General features: G+C 40.6%; 1 protein-coding gene across 1 annotated transcript; it reads left to right on the top strand.

Moving 5' to 3' along the window:
* The first annotated feature begins 11224 nt into the window (after positions 1-11224).
* Positions 11225-11908, top strand: LOC103598971 (izumo sperm-egg fusion protein 4-like). Its single transcript, XM_008583041.1, has one exon. The coding sequence runs from the start codon at positions 11252-11254 to the stop codon at positions 11906-11908; it is 657 nt and encodes a 218-aa protein (XP_008581263.1). The 5' UTR covers positions 11225-11251.
* The last annotated feature ends 6052 nt before the right edge of the window (positions 11909-17960 follow it).

Raw genomic sequence — 17960 nt, 5'->3', positions numbered from 1 at the left:
ATTTAGTTCTGGGTGTAATTCTAACTCAAACCAAAGACAATGAAATAAGACCACGTGATAAATTTAAATGACATGATCCAAGTCATGAGTTTAGTAAGAGTTCAAAGAAGGAGATCATTGAGTATTAGGGTAGGCAGGGAACATACCAAGGAAAAGACAGAGCACAAGCTGGCACTTGGGGAGAATATTTATGCTGGAGATGAAAAGCCATGCAAATTGTAGAAATTTTGAAAAGATGACCAGAGACCCTTTCAGTTATCCGATGCCTACTGTCACAACATCTGCTATCTATCTGCTCAACAAATATATATTGGACAGTTATCTCCCTCAAGCCTTATTCTAGGCTTTGTTTTTTTGTTAATTGTTGTTGTTTTTCAATTAATTAATTATTTTTTTTATTTTATCAATATAAAATGTACTTGATTTTCATGTCCCTTTACTGTTTCCTCCCACCCCCTGCCTCTCTCCCGTTCCACCCATCAACATCATATCTGTTCACTTCTCTTAAGTTCATGAAATTGTGATTGTGGTGTCTTCCCCCCCCCATTTGTTTGTGTATTTATTTATTTTTAGCTCCCACAAATAAGTGAGAACGTGGTATTTCTCTTTCGGTGCCTGACTTATTTCACTTAATATAATTTTCTCTAAATCCATCCATGTCGTTGCAAATGGGAGTATTTCATTCTTTTTTATAGCAGAGTAGTATTCCATTGTGTAGATACACCACATTTTCCGTATCCACTCATCTGATGATGGACATTTGGGCTGGTTCCAACTCTTAGCTATTGTAAAGAGTGCTGCAATGAACATTGGAGAGCAGATATACCTTCGACTTGATGATTTCCATTCCTCTGGGTATATTCCTAGCAGTGAGATAGCTGGGTCATATGGTAGATCTATCTGGAATTGTTTGAGGAACCTCCATACCATTTTCCATAGAGGCTGCACCATTTTGCATTCCCACCAACAATGTATGAGAGTTCCTTTTTCTCTGCAACCTTGCCAGCATGTATCATTCTCAGTCTTTTGGATATTAGCCATCCTAACTGGAGTGAGACGTTATCTCAGTGTGGTTTTGATTTGCATTTCCCGAATGCTGAGTGATGTTGAGCATTTTTTCATGTGTCTGTTGGCCATCCGTATATCTTCCTTTGAGAAATGCCTATTCAGACCATTGCCCATTTTTTAATTGGGTTACTTGTTTTTTTGCTGTAAAGTTGTTTGAGTTCCTTGTATATTCTGGATGTTAATCCTTTGTCAGATGTATATTTTGCAAATATTTTCTCCCCCTCTGTTGGTTGTCTTTTAACTCTGTTAATTGTTTCTTTTGCTGTGCAGAAGCTTTTTAGTTTTATATAATCCCATTTGTTTATTTTTCCTTTGGTTGCCTGTGCTTTTGGGGTTGTATTCATGAAGTCTGTACCCACTCCTACTTCCTGGAGTGTTTCCCCTGTTTTCTTTAAGGAGTTTTATTGTTTCAGGCTGTATATTTAATTCTTTAATCCATTCTGAGTTGATTTTGGTATACGGGTAGAGGTATGGGTCTAGTTTCATTCTCCTTCAAATGGATATACAGTTTTCCCAGCACCATACATGAATTGAAGAGACAAGGTCCTGCCTCAATGAGCCTACATTCTGGAAAACTCTCTTTTACACATACTTATAATTAGTGATCACTCAGTGCAGCTAACCTATTGCCCTGTATACCAAGATGTTTGTTGCTTCTCTAGGGCATTTGATCAATAGTTTTATGTTCGATAAATTACAATATTTTCTGACCAAATAACAGGAATTCTGCAGAGGATGACCTCTGACATCCAAAGAAAGAAAACATACAAGTGTAATTTTTAAGTAAAAATGGTTTTCCTCTCATCATTCTCCCTGGCCGATATATAATTAACACAACTAATTGATTTTGCTCAGCTCATTTTTTAAAATTATTTTTTATTACTCATTTTTCTCAGATGTGTTATTCAGTTTCTGGTCACTGCTAACTAGTCTTTTTCCTCTCAATATGTCTTCTAACTCTAAGAACTTTGAATTTTAGGGACTCCTGACAAATTTCCTAAATATCTTCAAAGAAATACTTTAGGAATAGAACATAAAACAACTCACTACCAATCAGCAACTAATATATAATATGTTAAATTCACCAAGCTAAATTGACAATTGGTGAAATCACAGAATCATTTACAAGCCATGTATATCAACCAAACACACGCTCTGGGTAATCTCATCTCCAGTCTCTGCTAGTCTTTCAGCTACTTCATATATATTTCAGACAAAAGGGCACTCCCTACCCCGAGAATAACCTAGTCCACTTCCAACTTTATTTTTTAATATCAAGCCTAAACTATTTCTCTTTATAACTTCAAACTATTGGTTCCAACTCAGCTTTCTAAAACAACTCCTGAGAATTTTGTGTCCATAGTTACATTACAGCTTTTCAGAGACTATCTTGCTCCATGATAAAATATTGCTCCAGATTTTTCTCTTTTTTTCTTTTTCTTTTTTTGCTTTTATTTTTTGGCAGCTGACCAGTACAGGGATCTGAACACTAGACCTTGGTGTTACAACACTGTGCTCTAACCAACTGAGCTAACCACCCAACCCCCATTTTTCTCTTTTTAAAGTTGACCGTATTTAGGTATTCCTCATAAGATATGTTTCTAAATATTTATCCTGAAAATACACAAATGAGATAACATGACTTCCCATATTTCTAAGAAAAATTTGAAATGTACTTAAAATGGTTAAAATCCAATATTATAAAGCACCTAATAATAGACAATGGGAATGGTAAAGGAGGCTTTTATTGCAGGCTTTGAATGGCTTCCATAAAACACATGAAGTCATTTTCAGGAAGTCTGGGATCACAGAAGACTTTCTAGGAGTTGTAAATACTGCAGCTTCTCCCTTACCATTTCAAAATAAGCAAAAGTAACTGTCCAGGTAATGGTGATCCTGACACATAGTTGGGTGGACAGTTGTTGATATAGAGCCTTCCAATTACTATGGATACAGGTATGCCGAGATATTAATCTTCCTCTTTGCCCGCCATTCATCTGAGGACGGCTATCATCACCAGAGCCCCAGGCTGGTTGCTTTTATCAATGGGCAGCTTCTCATGATTATACCATTGTTATGAGCAAACCATGTCATTTTCTGTTGGTGCCATGACATAAACACACTTGGAGAAAAATGGTTTATTTTATATAATATAAAGGTAATTAAAAGTTCACTTCCTCCAAAAAAAAAAAAAAGAAAAACTGCTACCCAACATCTGCTCATCCCTCTAGGTATTTCCACCACTAGGCACTGTCTTGGGATAAGCAGTAAAGACTTTTTAAAGTTGTATGTGTTATTTGTGAGAGCTTACATTTGGAGAGGTTATATCAGTTTAGGGAGTACATCAAACAAACCTGTATAAAGGTTTTGGGAAACTAGGAAACAAAGTGACAGCTAAAGGGTAAGAATAGGAGTCCATGATGCTACCAAAAGCACAAAGTGGACATGAGGGTGATCTGGCAGGTCAAGGCACAACATGAGCCAAGCTATTGGAATTTTGGAGGAAAAGGAAAGAATAGTCTGAGAAGAATAGTAAATAAGAGAGGAAGCAGACAGCCACCAGAAGGTCATGTTAGGTCTTACATCCTGCACTTAATGGGTAAGTGGGCTCTACTTCAAGTGACCAAGGAAAAGAGAGCTCTCAGTACAACAGTCTAGTGACTAGCCTGATGCAACATCCCCTAGCCATTTGTGTATAATAAATAGATTTAAAACACAAGACCACCTTGCGAAGCCCATAAAGAGCAATGCTTTGCCCAAAAATTGCCTGTAGAATAATAATCTACAGAGAAGCCCAGGCATATGTACAAGAAACATACGACTAGAATCTTCATGAAAATAATAGTCTCTTAAAACAGCTAGGGGTAAGACAGTGGGGTCACCTCTGTGAGTTGTTGGTGGCCATTTGGAGGCACAAGCAAGAGAAGGGGAATAAGCATTTCATTTTCTAATAGCTCTGGTACCCAACATTCAAAGAATTCTGGGGAAAAGCTATCTAGCCTTTTCTTCTGCCCAGTGTGTGCTGACAAAAGAGAAGAAGGAGAAATGCCAATCCATACTTCACAGAGCTGACTGCTGGAGGAGATCTGGTCTTGAAGTCACAATGAAGGGGAGAATCTTGTCAATACCCAAAGCAAGGGCCGGAAAACAGGTGCTGTACTCGGGGTGCAGTTGAACACAGAATAAGTACTGAAATACCTATCCTGAAGACATATTTGTAAACAAATAAAACTGTGCTGTGTAATGCACAAGAAAGCAAGAACTCTACATGAGGTACATAAGTGGTACTGTGGAGAAAGCAGTTAAGGCAGCCTGCAGGGCAGGGAGCACTTCATGCAAAAAGTAGTGCCTGAAAAGGACTTTAATGATCAACAGAAGACAGGAAGGAGATGCACATTCTAGTAAGAGATGAACTCTACATGAGGTACATAAGTGGTACTGTGGAGAAAGCAGTTAAGGCAGCCTGCAGGGCAGGGAGCACTTCATGCAAAAAGTAGTACCTGAAAAGGACTTTAATGATCAACAGAAGACAGGAAGGAGATGCACATTCTAGTAAGAGATAAGAACATGTGCAATTGCATGGTGTGTGTTGAGAACTCACAAGAGCAAGTGATGGGTCCAACACTGGTGTGAAAGAGAGACAAGAGGTACTAGGGAGGGGCTAGACCATGAGGGCTTGGAATAACATATAAAAGAGCTTTGGCTTCATCTTGTAGGCATAAGTGAGTCATATAAATATTGTGAGCGGGATGTCGTTCTTGGAAACTTAAACTTTAGAAAAATTACTCCAGTCAGAATGTGGAATATAGATTTCAAGGAACAAGACTGAAAGTTAAGAAGTGAATTAGGCATTTATTGAAATAACAGGAAAGAAGAAAGCAAGGGAAGCCGGAGGTTGAGAACTAGAGAACTAATCAGCCAGAATGCAAAACTGGAAGGTAGAAGCAAATGGGTGATCAGAGAGGCAAACCATAGCAGACCCAAGGGTAGTGAGGAGCATGTAGGTACAAAGCTGATTTGAGTTTAACCAAATATACAGGAATATAATGAATGTAACCTAATATACAGGAATATACATCGCTTCTGTGATGTATGACTGGGAGATTCCATTTATTTGGGAGTCATTTCTCAAAGGATAAAACTACCCTGGGTTCTAGTGGCCATAACTCTGGAAGCCACCAGGCTGCATGGTAGGGGTCATGGTGGGAGCAGAGGCAGTGACAATGGTAATGCCATTCCAGAAGGTCCTGGGACCTGTTAGCCTTCCCTGGCATTAATCAATAGTAGTAGAACAGGAGGCGGCATGGTTCTCTTCTGCAGCAACACAGAGCCAGGGAAGCAGCTAGTAGTTGTCACACAACTAGTGGCTTTTGTCAATAATCTAGGAATACTGGACTTGGCAGAAGATCCTAGACAACTTTTTGGAAACCTTGTGAGTGAAAGACAGTTGAAAACAAACAGGTTCACAGCCTTGAGAAGGCAAGAATGGCTTCATTCAGTGAAGAGTTCAGGAGTAGCACTATTTAGAGATCATGGAGGATGTAGGGGGCGGATTCCTCAGGAATCCAAGGGTAAGTTCTCTCAAGGAAGCCAGGCTGTGGAGGAAAGATTGAGTATATGGTCCCATTTATGGAGTGTGGTCAGGATGCTATGCAACATAACCAACAGGGGAGGCGAGGGCTCTCCTGGAGGGACGTTCCTCTCTCTCCCAGAGTACATGAGTATTAGCACTGTATTTATGGTATTTCCAGTACCCTGAAGATTTTGCACGTCTGAATATGTAAGAGGAGGACCACCCCTTAAATGTAAAAGGCCAGGACACCCATAAGAATGAGGCCTTTGACAGGGCAGTCACCAGGGTATTAGACACATGTCTCAGTCCAGAGACATCAACAAAGTGAGAGAGGGCTAGGGGTCCAGGACTTTCCTCATCAAGAATGAGGCCTTTGACAGGGCAGTCACCAGGGGATTAGACACGTGTCTCAGTCCAGAGACATCAACAAAGTGAGAGAGGGCTAGGGGTCCAGGACTTTCCTCATCTGACCACAAAGTCAAAAGGTAGTGACCCCATTCCTAGCCCAAGGTCATAAAATGGCATCAGAAGGCAGACTAAGAGAGTAACAAATCCAAGAAAGTTGTAAATGCCCTTCAAAATTCAAGTTGTAGGCAGCATATGGAATGGACTAGGTCTGCATGTCCTGAGAATGATCTGGTGGCAGTTGTATGGAAATGTGACAGTATATACTGGACCTTGCATTTCTACATCCTCTTCTTCCATCCTGCCTCCCTTTTTGTTTTCCCTTAGAATTTAGGATAGTCTTTTTGATAACTTCAATCTGTCATTTTTGAGCTTAAAAGCAAAATAAGGAAAGTGTTCCCAACTGAACACCTGCTGCTCAGACATGTGTGATTCCCTTGGAGCAGAGGGAGTGGCAGAGATCAATTAACTAAAAAAAAACCAAAAGGAAGGCAAAATACCAAGCACTGGGCTCACCTAGAAATTATCTTCCTCATGCTAAACAGTAGAGGTTCCAGGCTTGTGATTTCACAGGGAAGAGGAGTGCTCAGATGATGGGATTTACCAACATGGCCCTTGTCTGACCTGGCCCAAGACAGCATGTGCAAACTAGTCTGATCATGACAGTCATAAGAATCACTTGGAGATTCTGATTCAGGAGGTCTTCCACAAATATCTGGGGTTTTTTTAATCCACATAACTGATATTTATGATATTTACAACCAGGTATGTACTGGAAACATTGGTCTAGTTCTAGGATTATAGATCAATAAATTACATTAAGGTTAAGTATGGAACACCTAACTCAAGTACATAACACATTCTTATGCTTAGCAATTTTTCACTTTACAGTGACTCAGCAGGATTGATAACCCATATAACTTCAGTACACAATAAAGTATAATATTCCTTTTTGAATATTAATACAGTATGGAGTGCCAATCTGTATGAGCTCAACAACTTACTAATCCTACCTGAGCTTGGTTGCCATTTCCATAATATAGGAATATTCATCCCTTCTGAATATGGTGCCATTGGGAGGGTTAAATAAGATAACTTATTTGAAGTTATTAGCAAGCACCCAATGCAGAGAAAACATTTACTAAATATTTATTCTCTCCTACCTTCCTTAAAAGCAAAAATGTGAAAGAAAATAGATGGAAAGTGCTTCACATGGTTGAAAAATGCATAAAGATGTACTTATTAACATGTTTTGAATTAATAAAAGGAATGGAAAATAGGCAAGACACAAAAACATGAATATTTCAAGTCATGTAATCAAACATTCAAGTACAGTCTGGAATCATAAACCTCCTCTATGCTAAGGTGTTACATTTGTTATTTTATCACAGAACTCATCTCTCTCAGTATTACAACCATTGTAACATTTTCTCTTCTCTTCTCTTGGATCTACAGTTCAAGGATTTTACATTCCTTATCAGGTAAACCTTATGGTGTCTGTATCACAAGTGTATTTATTTGCATTTATAGTGTCCACTTTCCCTCAGTTCTTAATTTGAATAGAAGCGTCTGGTTGATGGACCAAAAGATATTTTCTCTTGTTTTAGCTTCAGTTCAGGTTCATATAGCAGGCCATTTTTAGGAAAAGAAAAAACTGAAACCAGAAGAGAGACATTAGTAGTGTTGAAAATCACCAAATTAGCCCTGCACTTGTAACATGCAGATAAAAAAAAAATCCCTTGGCAGGATTATTTGTTGACATACTTATTAATTGAAATATTAATACTGAAATGGTAATTTAATATTAATTATTTTTCCTTCACATCCCCACTCAGTTCAAGGTAGCTTGGGTTTTTAATTTCTTGCTTCTAGGATTTTGAAATGCACAGATTTTTTTGAAGTCTAAGCCCTCTGAAAAGTCTTTTTTAAAGTCAAAGTCCTTTTTTGAAAAGAAAGGCACCTCTGAAGCACTGTGAGAAGCAAAGGGATGCTCCAGGGGCTCCAAAGAAATTCAAGTCTGAGTCTCCAAAGGGAACAGAAATCTGTAAGTCCAGGGAGCAGACTGGGCTTGAGCTCTCTCTCCACCCCCAGCCCCAGCTGAGTCCCCAAACCTCGGTGGTGTGGGACTATGGGGCACCTATTGAGAATCAGTGCAACTAGAGTCCTAGACATGCCAATGACGAAAGCATGTAAGCAGGGGTATCTCATCAGCAATCAGTAGAGCCGCAAGATTGCCCCCTGAAGCTGCAGCCCTTCCTAAGCCCCAGAAGCTTAGGGTGGCCCTGACAAAAGAAGCCCCAAGAAAAGAAATCTATGCAGTGGGGATCCAGAATCAGAATCATGTTTATTTAAATAACATATTAACATGTGCTACAGTTTTTCAGCTCAGTTTGTAGATTGAAATTTGCACGCACTGCAACCCCATTATACATGGTTTCCAAGTAGCTTTTCTATAGTTAAATTTTGTAGAGATGAAAACCTTTTTTAAAATTACTGTCAGCTAAAATATCCTAAAGGTTGAAATAAACTAGGTTCAAAGTCTTTAAAAAAAACTTAAGTATACATAAACTTGCCCAGAGACAGCCAAAGACTGCCTTGTACCTACCACTTTTATACCCTCTGTTCCTCCAAGCATTAATTTTTATTTTAACAGCATTTAGCTTTGATAGATGGTTGCATTGTTTGAAATGATGAAGAGTTAAGAAATCTAAACACTGTTACTTGATTCAGGACATAAATAAACTGTGAGATGTTCCATCTCAGTTGAGGTCACTACGATTAAAATTATAATGCACATTCTGTAGTTAGCTGCTACAATGACAGTGCCTAGAAAAAGAATGTATTGCCCAGGGTTATTCATTATAAAGAATGTATTGTAACTACTCAAAAAAGAAATTAATGTTTTGTTTATCCACCAGGATATAGAAATAATAAATACTTGCTAACCATATAATATGTAAGGAGCTTTACATTAAAATATTAGATTCTCCACAGACCCTTGCAAACATTCATGATATGCCATTCCTAGGTATCAGATTAATGGATTCAACATCCGTTACTAGAAAAATAAATGAACAAAAAAAGAACATCACATGGAATCAGTGGCTTGCCATATAAGAATTTATTTTTATATCATCATTTATTAAGATGTTCCATATTACCTGATGGCTAGATATTAAAGGAGATACAAAAATTAGTTACTATACTATTTTATCACAGCAGCAGATTGTTTTAAAGGAAAAGCAATTACATGAATAGCATCTTCCTGAATCAATAGTTGTTCCCCCTTGATGATTGTCTTAAAGATCCTGCTCAATTTCAGCTTTTCCTTTACTTGTGTTTTTACTCCATTTTATTCCTTCCCCACTTTTTAAAATGAGGTGCCAGGTCCATATTCTAATTGTCATGTTGCTATGCAAAAGCACAGGCTGTTTTGGCTTGGCTTTTCCTCTTGCCCTTAACAATAGTTAAATAAGCAAATTACCCTTACAGCTCATAATATTCCTGATGTTCCTCATTCTTCCCCTTGAAAATTAGCCCCTTAAGAAGACACTGATGTTTGGACTTAGAAAAGAGTAGTGGAAAACTACTACTCAGGGTCTTAGAGATAAATCAGGAAAGATTTCCAGATGAAGTAACATATTCATTTATTCATTTAAAAGTTAATTCCTTCCTGTGTAGGTGTTTTGGGTTTATAAATCACCAGAAGATCTTTAAGAGCTGAAAGAAAGCTAGGATAGCAACATAGTGCTGTGTAAAAGCCCTTATGTCTACAATCAGTTGACTTTCAACAAAGATTACTCTCAATAATGTGGGTGGGCCTCATTCAATCAGTTGAAAGGCCTTAAAAACAAAACTGAGGTTTCCCTGAGAACGAAGACATTCTGGTTTTTGAAATCTTCTATATGTAGATTGCAGCAGGCATTAGAGGATCCAGGGACTAAGAGTGAAACATCAGGGCTGATGATACCTGATAACAGGTCTGGAAATTATTAACAGGGATCATGATATCTGAAGCAAAGAAGAAATCTTTCAGAAGAGTCTAATCTCTCATTTCTTGAGTGCTTACTACATGTCAGGCTCTGTGTCATGCACTCCATAGATAAGATCTGATTTAAGGCTTACAACTACACTCTACAATAGAAATTACTGTACCTGTTTTACAGATGGGGGAACCAAGACTGTAAAGGTCGAATAACTTGCCCAATATCAGAGATCCAGAATTCAAACTCTGCTCTTCTTAATGCCAAATCCTATGGCCTTCTTCACAAAGTTATTGCATGACCTGCCTTATACGAGAGAAGATGTGAGAACACTGGACTCACCACCAGAGTTAGGAGATAGGGAGAAAAGGAGAGATAAGAAAAGTTGTCAAAGAAATGGTTACCCCAGACAAAGGAAGAGATATGGGATAGTGTTTTAAGTTCCCAAAAGAAGTGACAAAAATAATAATTCCTAAAGAAATAAGAAGAGAATGATAAACACTGTTGTTTGCTAAATACATGAAAAGAATAAAAACAGGGAGATAACCTGTTGATTTGTCTAGAGTCATCTAAGGCAGAAATGGTGAGGAATAAAGAGTGTGGTGATTAAGAAATCCAGATATTAAAACGATACAGAAAATTATAGCTAAAGGCAAATAAAAGTTAAAGTCTTCTATCAAATGGGTAAAAAGGAGATACATGGAAGCAAGTTGCCTCAGAAAGTGAGGAAGAATATAATACCAGTGAAGGAGCGAATATAATACCAGTGAAGGAGCGAATTTAGGGAAAACAGAGGCTAGACCTAGATTAGACAGACAGACAGATGATGGATGGAAGAAAGGAAAGAGTAATAAATAAGAGAGTTCATAATTTACAGTTTTTATCTTCTCAATAAAAATAAGAAGGTGAGGTGATCCTCTACAAGTCAAGTGTCACAAGTGAAGGTTTATGGCATGAAGAGACGGTGTGTAACTGCCGCTTTAGGGATTTTTTTCCATGAAATTGTTGAAAAACTAAAAGAATTGCTCAGCTAAGCTGAGAGAAAATCGAACTTGATATACCAAACGTTAATCGCTTCCCTCTCTCGTTTTTCCTTGAAACGACTTTAAAAATGATTGATCGGGGGGCGCGGCCGGCCCGAGCAGGCGCCGTTGTTCGGGGCGCGGCTCCCGCGGGGACGCCGTCCGTTGGTGGCCGGCGGCGGTGGCAGCAGGGACGCGCCATGGCCCTGCTGCTGTGCCTGGGCATGGTGGCGGCGCTGGCCCGCGGCTGCCTGCACTGCCACGGCAACTTCTCGGAGAAGTTCTCCTTCTACCGCCACCACGTGAACCTCAAGTCTTGGTGGGTGGGCGACATCCCCGTGTCGGGGGCGCTGCTCACCGACTGGAGCGAGGACACGCTGAAGGAGCTGCACCTGGCCATCCCCGCGGAGATCACCCAGGAGAAGCTGGACCGGGTGGCGCAAGCCGTGTACCGGAGGCTGGACCAGCTGTACCAGGGCAAGATGTACTTCCCGGGCTACTTCCCCAACGCGCTGCGAACCATCTTCCGAGAGCAGGTGCTCCTCATCCAGAACGCCATCATCGAGAGCCGCATCGACTGTGAGCGACACTGCGGCATCTTCAGCTACGACACCATCTCCTGCAGAAACTGCACAGACTCGCAGGTCGTCTGCTTTGGCTACAACTGCGAGACGCTGACGCAGTGGAAGACGGCGGTGCAGGGCCTCCTCGCCTACATAAATAAGTGGCACAAACAGGACGCCAGTGTGAGACACACCCCAGCCTTCCTGGTATCGCCAAGCTTCACGTGTCTGGAGCCCCAGCACTTGGCCAACCTGACCTTGGAAAGTGCCTCCGAGTGTCTGACCGAGCACTGACAGGCCCAGCCTGCTCCAGCCGCCACTTGTGGGCCAGGACTCAGCTGGACCGTCCCAGCCTGTTGCCCTGGAGCAGGCTCGCTGCTGCTCTTGTTCCCCCACCCCCACCCACAGAGCTGAGCAGGCAGGGGCGGGGGGAGGGGAGAGAGTGGGTTTGTACATGGCCTGGGCACCTGGCAGGATCACAGTGTCCTGATATTTATCAGAAAAAAAAAAAAAAAAAAATTAATCTTCCTAAACCAATCATAGTCTTTGTCACTTCTCTGCTCAAAAACAGATAATTTCATAGTTCTTTACACAAAAAATTTAAACTCTAAGTCGAATTCAATACCCTACGTAGTCTTTCCTTGCTGTAATCTATCCATACCCTAACCTTCTTTCCCAAAACTCCCCAATAAGAATTTTCCAGTCTAGCCAGAGTTTTCCTAAATCTCAACCAGATGCTATGTTCATTCTGTTTCTCTTTAATGACTTTCAAGTGAAAATTCTCCAAGCTTCTCATCTAATATTTTTTAATTATAATTATTCTTCAAAGATCAGATGAAATCACCACCCTCCAGCCAGCATTAATTTATAGTCACCCTCCTCTTATCTCACATGCCTGTATTCAGTAATATAGTATTTGTAAAGAAAAACTTTCAATTCAATGTTCAGTTAGCATTAAAAGTTTGCCAGCAAGCCAGCCACTGGGTTGAACTACAATTTTCTATAGGAATTATGGTGGGTTTGTGGTTGCCTCACACAGATCCACTTAACCAAAAAAGCAAAACAGCTGGAATGCTTCCTGCTGGCAGTGATGCTACACAAACGAATAAAACACACCCTTTTGAAGAAAATGAGCAGGTTCTTGCTGTACTGCTGATATAGTTTGGATACAGTTGTACCTCTGAAAGCGACCTTAGCCAGAGAATGGCCATCTTTGGGGTAACTAAGACCAAGCAGAAAATTTCAGTTAGTCATTAACTTGGAAACTGATAATAATCAATTCCTTGAGGTTTGCAGAGGAAATGAGAAACTGACCATATGGCTGAAACTGCCCAGAGATGAAATCATGCCCCCAAAGGATCCTTCTCAAAAGTTTATTTCTGTTTGCCTCCCATTACACCCTCTTATACTGATTTACTTTAGATGCTGTGCACCTACAAGTAAGGACTGAAACTAAGTTTTCTTGTTTTCTTTACCCTCCAATCAACTGCAAACAAAGAAAATTCAAGAAAAAGGGAAAACACCCTAGCTGATTATTAACTCACCTTCTTGTTTAAAAGAAAATTGTATCCACATTAGTTAGATGTACAAGTCAAGTATTTTTATGTTCCAGTGATGCTTGACTGAAGTTATTGTCTTTGAGCTTTCCCGAGGAGATGAGGACACCAACTATGAAATAACATCAAGGGTTTAAAGCTGACCAGTCCACCAATTGCAGACTCCATGATGCCAAAGCACCCAGTCTATCATGGGACCCATGACAAGCCTCTACCTTCTCCCATGACCAGCCTCCCCCTTTTCCTGTAGAACAAAACCCTTACCTCACTTTCCTGTCTCTTCCCCTTCATAAACCCCAGAGCAGGTATCAGAAGGTGGGATGATCTTAGCTTGGTCATCCCCCAGATGCAAGTCATCTGAACAAAGCTTCCAATCCTTGCACCAACTTTTGGACTTTTGGGTCATTTGTTTAGTGAAAGAGGGCAACTGAGCCTTGCTGCTGGTAACACCCCCAACCTTTGTCTTCCCAAAGCTATGTTGAAATCTGATCCCCAGTGTGGCAGTGTTGGGAGGTGTTTGGGTCATGGGGGTGAATCTCTCATGCAGTCATTAATGTCATCCCTGGCAGGGGAGGGGGGCATACATGTGAGTGAATTCTGTATTAGTTCCCACAAGAGCTGGTTGTTTAAAGGACCCTGGCATTTCCTCTCCCTCTCTCGTTTCCTCTCACCATGTGACCTCCTTGCACCTGCTGGTTGCCCTGCCATTTTCTGCCATGAGTAGAAGCAGCCTGAAGCCCATGTCACATGCAGCTGTCCTAGAATCATAAGCCAAATAAACCACTTTTCTTTGCAAATTACCCAGTTTCAGGTACTCTGTTATAGCAACACAAAAGCAGACTAATACAAAAAATTTGTGCTGAAGAGTAAGGTGTTTCTATACAGATACACGGAAGCAGCTTTGGAACCGGGTAATGGGCAAAGGTTGGAGGAGTTTGGAGGACACAGAAGAAGACAAAAAGATGAGGGAAAGTTTGGAACTTCTTAGAGATTGGTTAAGTGGTTGTGACCAGAATGCTGACAGAAATGTGGACAGTAAAGACCATACTGAAGAGGTAAGTTCATGCTTTACTGGGAACTGGACAAAAGATCACCCTTGCTACATCATAGCAAGGAACTTCGCTGCATTTTGTCCATGTCCTAGGACTTTGTGGAAGGTGGGTCTTAAGAGTTATGAATCAGAATATTTGATGAAAGAAATATGTAAGCAGCAAAGCATTTAAGCATCTGCATGGTTACTTGTAACAACCTTTGTTCAGATATGGTGGCAAGGGAATGATGTAAAGCAAGAATTTATAATTAAAAGGGAAGCAGAGCATAAAGATTTGGAAAATTTGCAGCCTGGCCATGTGATAAGAATGAGAGAGCATTTTCAGAAGAAAAATTCAAAGGTACAGCAAATGGACTGGTTGCCAAGGACATTAGCATGGCTATGAGGCAGTCAAGCAATAATAGCCTAGACATTGAGAGAAAGGTTCTAAAGCCATTTCAGAAGTCTCCAATGCCACCCCTCCCACCACAGATCCTGAGGCCTAGGAGGACCAAATTGTTGCAGGGGACAGACTCAGGATACTGCTCCCTTCATCCTGGATGGTCTGGCTGGAGCAGCCTTGCCTTAAGTGGCCCCAAATGCAGTTCATGCCACTGTTCTGCAGAGCACAAGCTGGAAACCTTGGCAATGTCCACAAAAGTGTTAAGTCTGAAGGCTGGCAAAACACAAGAGTGGTGGAGGAATGGCAGCTTTCACCCAGATTTCAGAGGATGTAAAGAAAAGCCTGGGATCCCAGGCAGAAATCTGCTGCAGGGGTGGAGCCACCACAGAGGGCATCTACTAGAGCAATGCCAAGCAGAAATCTGGGGTCAGAGCCCTCATGGAGAGTCTCCATCAGGGCAATGTCTAGTAAAGCCAAGGGAGTGGAGCTATCACCAGAACTCTGGAACTGTAGGCCCACTGGCAACATGCAATGCCTCCTGGAAAAGCCATGGGCACCAGTGCAGCTCAGTGGGCTGCTCCCAACAGATCAATGGGGTGGGGACAGATGGAGGTGGAGATGCCTGGTGCTTTGAGGGTCCCAACCCCCACTGTGCCCAGGATGCAGAACTTGGAGTCTAAGGAGATTATTTTGGAGCTTTAAGATTTAATATCTACCCCGCTGGGTTTCAGACTTATTTGGGGCCTGTTCCTCCTTTCTTCTGGACTATTCAACCCCTTTTGAATGGGAATGTGTACACAATGTCTGTTCTACCACTGTATCTTGGAAGTAGATTAATTTGTTTTTTTTATTTTTACAGGTTTATAGCTAGAAGAAATTTTGTCTTGAGTCTCAGATGAGAATTTGGATTTTGAACTTTTAAGTTGGTGCTGTAACAAGCTAAGAATTTTGGACTATTGGAACAGAATGATTGTATTTTGTATGTGAGAGGGACATGAATTTTGGGAAGCTAGGGGTGGGATGATATAGTTTGGATATGTTTGCTCCCCCAACCTTTGCTCTCCCAAAGCTCGTGGTGAAGTCTGATCCCCAATATGGCAGTGTAGGGAGGTGTTTGGGTCATGGGGGTGGATCCCTCATGAAAAATTAATGCCATTCCTGGTGGATGGAGGGTGTCTGTCAGTGAATTCTTGTTCTATTAGTTCCTATGAGAGCTGGTTGTTTAAAGGACCCTGGCACCATACCTCCTTCTCTCTTGCTTCTTCTTGCCATGTGATCTCCTTCCACCTGCCAGCTGCCCTGCCATTTTCTGCCATGAATAGAAGCAGCCTGAGACCTGCCCCAGAAGCAGCTGTCCCAGAATCACAAGCCAAATGTAACATTTTTCTTTACAAATTACCCAGTCTCGGGTATTCTGTTATAGGAACACAAAAATAGACTAATACAATTGCTATTCCCAAAGTAAGCTTTAAAAAGCAATATAACTGAATGAGTTTTTTATTAAATGCTGATGCTTCAGGAAAACCCACTTTAGTTAGAGGAAAAAAGAGGAAGCTATGAAAATGCTGAAATAAACTTCTCGGTACTTTCAATGGCTTTAGAGATTAAGGCTAGGTTTTGCTATGTCTAATTTTATTTCAGAACTAGTGGTATTCCCTTCTCTCAACCCTGGCACCATTATTGCCCTTAGATGCCTTGATGTGGAAAGAAGTACAGTTTTGAAACACAAATGAAACAAATGTACACTGACTTCTTTCGTTAAATGAGGAAATTTGAAAACTTAAAGAAACATGAGAATTGCAAAAACAGCATGCACCTCCATCAAATTCCCTCTTCTTTTGACCTTTCTGATTCTTTCTGAGAAACTTCAAAATGAGGAGACAGAAAGTATATGCAGACATAGGCTTGACTGTTAGTCAGTGTTGAAGATTCGTTTCTGACCTAAAGTGAATGTAAAACAGCCCGTTCGAAGTGCAAATGTAGAAAATAGTATGTTTTAATTTTCTCTACTTTAGCTATACCTCACTACCAAATTGAACACTTTCTACATAAGGTATTTAAATAAGGAAATGAGTCCTATTTATTGGAGTGGTGAAGAGAGAAGAAGTTAGCCCCATTCTCTGACTTTGGTGCAGAGGATAGTTGTCCAAGGGTCCTGGCATGCTATCCCTTGACATGAATGTAGCTCTGTGTAAATGCAACATTAATGACTCCTTTGAGACCAGTAGGGCCCCTGTCGAAGCTTTTATTTAGAGGGTTGAGAAGAGTAAGAAAAATATTCAGACCATCATCTGAAAGGGAATATTAACATCAAATATTGCAACCATTCCAGCGTGTGAGCAGGCTCACCCCTTTTAGAGAGCCATGCTCCTCACCTCTTGCCCTCCGACTCCCCATCCCACCCCTCATCATCCTACAGCTCCCATCCACAGGAGCAAAACCAGCTCCTAGCAAACTCACTTTTCACTAGCTCCTAAGATGTGGTCAGAGAGGTAAAGTTCCACTTATTGTTAGTTTAAATATTTTATCTTACATAGAAAGAAGCAAAATTAATTCACATTTAGAAATCAAAAGTCTTCTTGTAGCCAGGACTTGCTGGCTAGCATAATATCATCTCTCATTTATTTTACATTTAAAACCAAAGCATTTGCAATGCCTAATCCTAAACTAGTCATTGCTACATACAATGATTATGATATTCTGTGGAATTTTCCTGATGGAGGCTAACATTTATTTTTGTTTTTTCTTACCCCCAATCCCAATGTGAGATTGTTATAATAAGAAATTTGTCCACAGGCTCAGAATAGGAAGCACTGAGCAAGAGCCTAACCAAGGCAGCCAGAGCATGATTGGAAAGGTCAAGGTGACTGAACCACCACCAGCCTGAGGCAAGATCACTGCTCCTCTCTAGAAAGAGTAGAGAGAGATGCAGGAGCTGGGTAAACCCCACAGGCCACGTTTTTCATATCCTGCTCATTTAAAAAAAAAAAAGAAAAGAAAAGGAAGGGAGGGAGGATTGTGACAAATTGCCCCCAAATACTGTTTAACCTTAGCTAGCTTGCTTACCTTTCAAGAAAATTGGTTAGAAATAAAGCAGACAAGAAAAATGAGAATGTTTCCATGACAACTTAGCGATGAATCACTTAAAACAACAAGAAAGAGATCTATTATGGCAAGATTCTGTGCTAGGCATCAAATGCACAGTGTTTTATTTCATCATATGAACAATCTTATTAGATAAAAAGTTATCCCATTTTACATATGAGGAAACTGAGGCTCAGGGAAATGAAAGAACCTTAATCACCCACCTGGTAAGCATCAGAGCCAGACTTGCATAAGTGTGTATAACACCAAATT

Source organism: Galeopterus variegatus, unplaced genomic scaffold (assembly GCF_000696425.1).
Source record: "Galeopterus variegatus unplaced genomic scaffold, G_variegatus-3.0.2 Scaffold2808, whole genome shotgun sequence".
Classification (NCBI taxonomy): Eukaryota; Metazoa; Chordata; class Mammalia; order Dermoptera; family Cynocephalidae; genus Galeopterus; species Galeopterus variegatus.
This window is presented reverse-complemented; position numbering and strand designations above follow the sequence as displayed.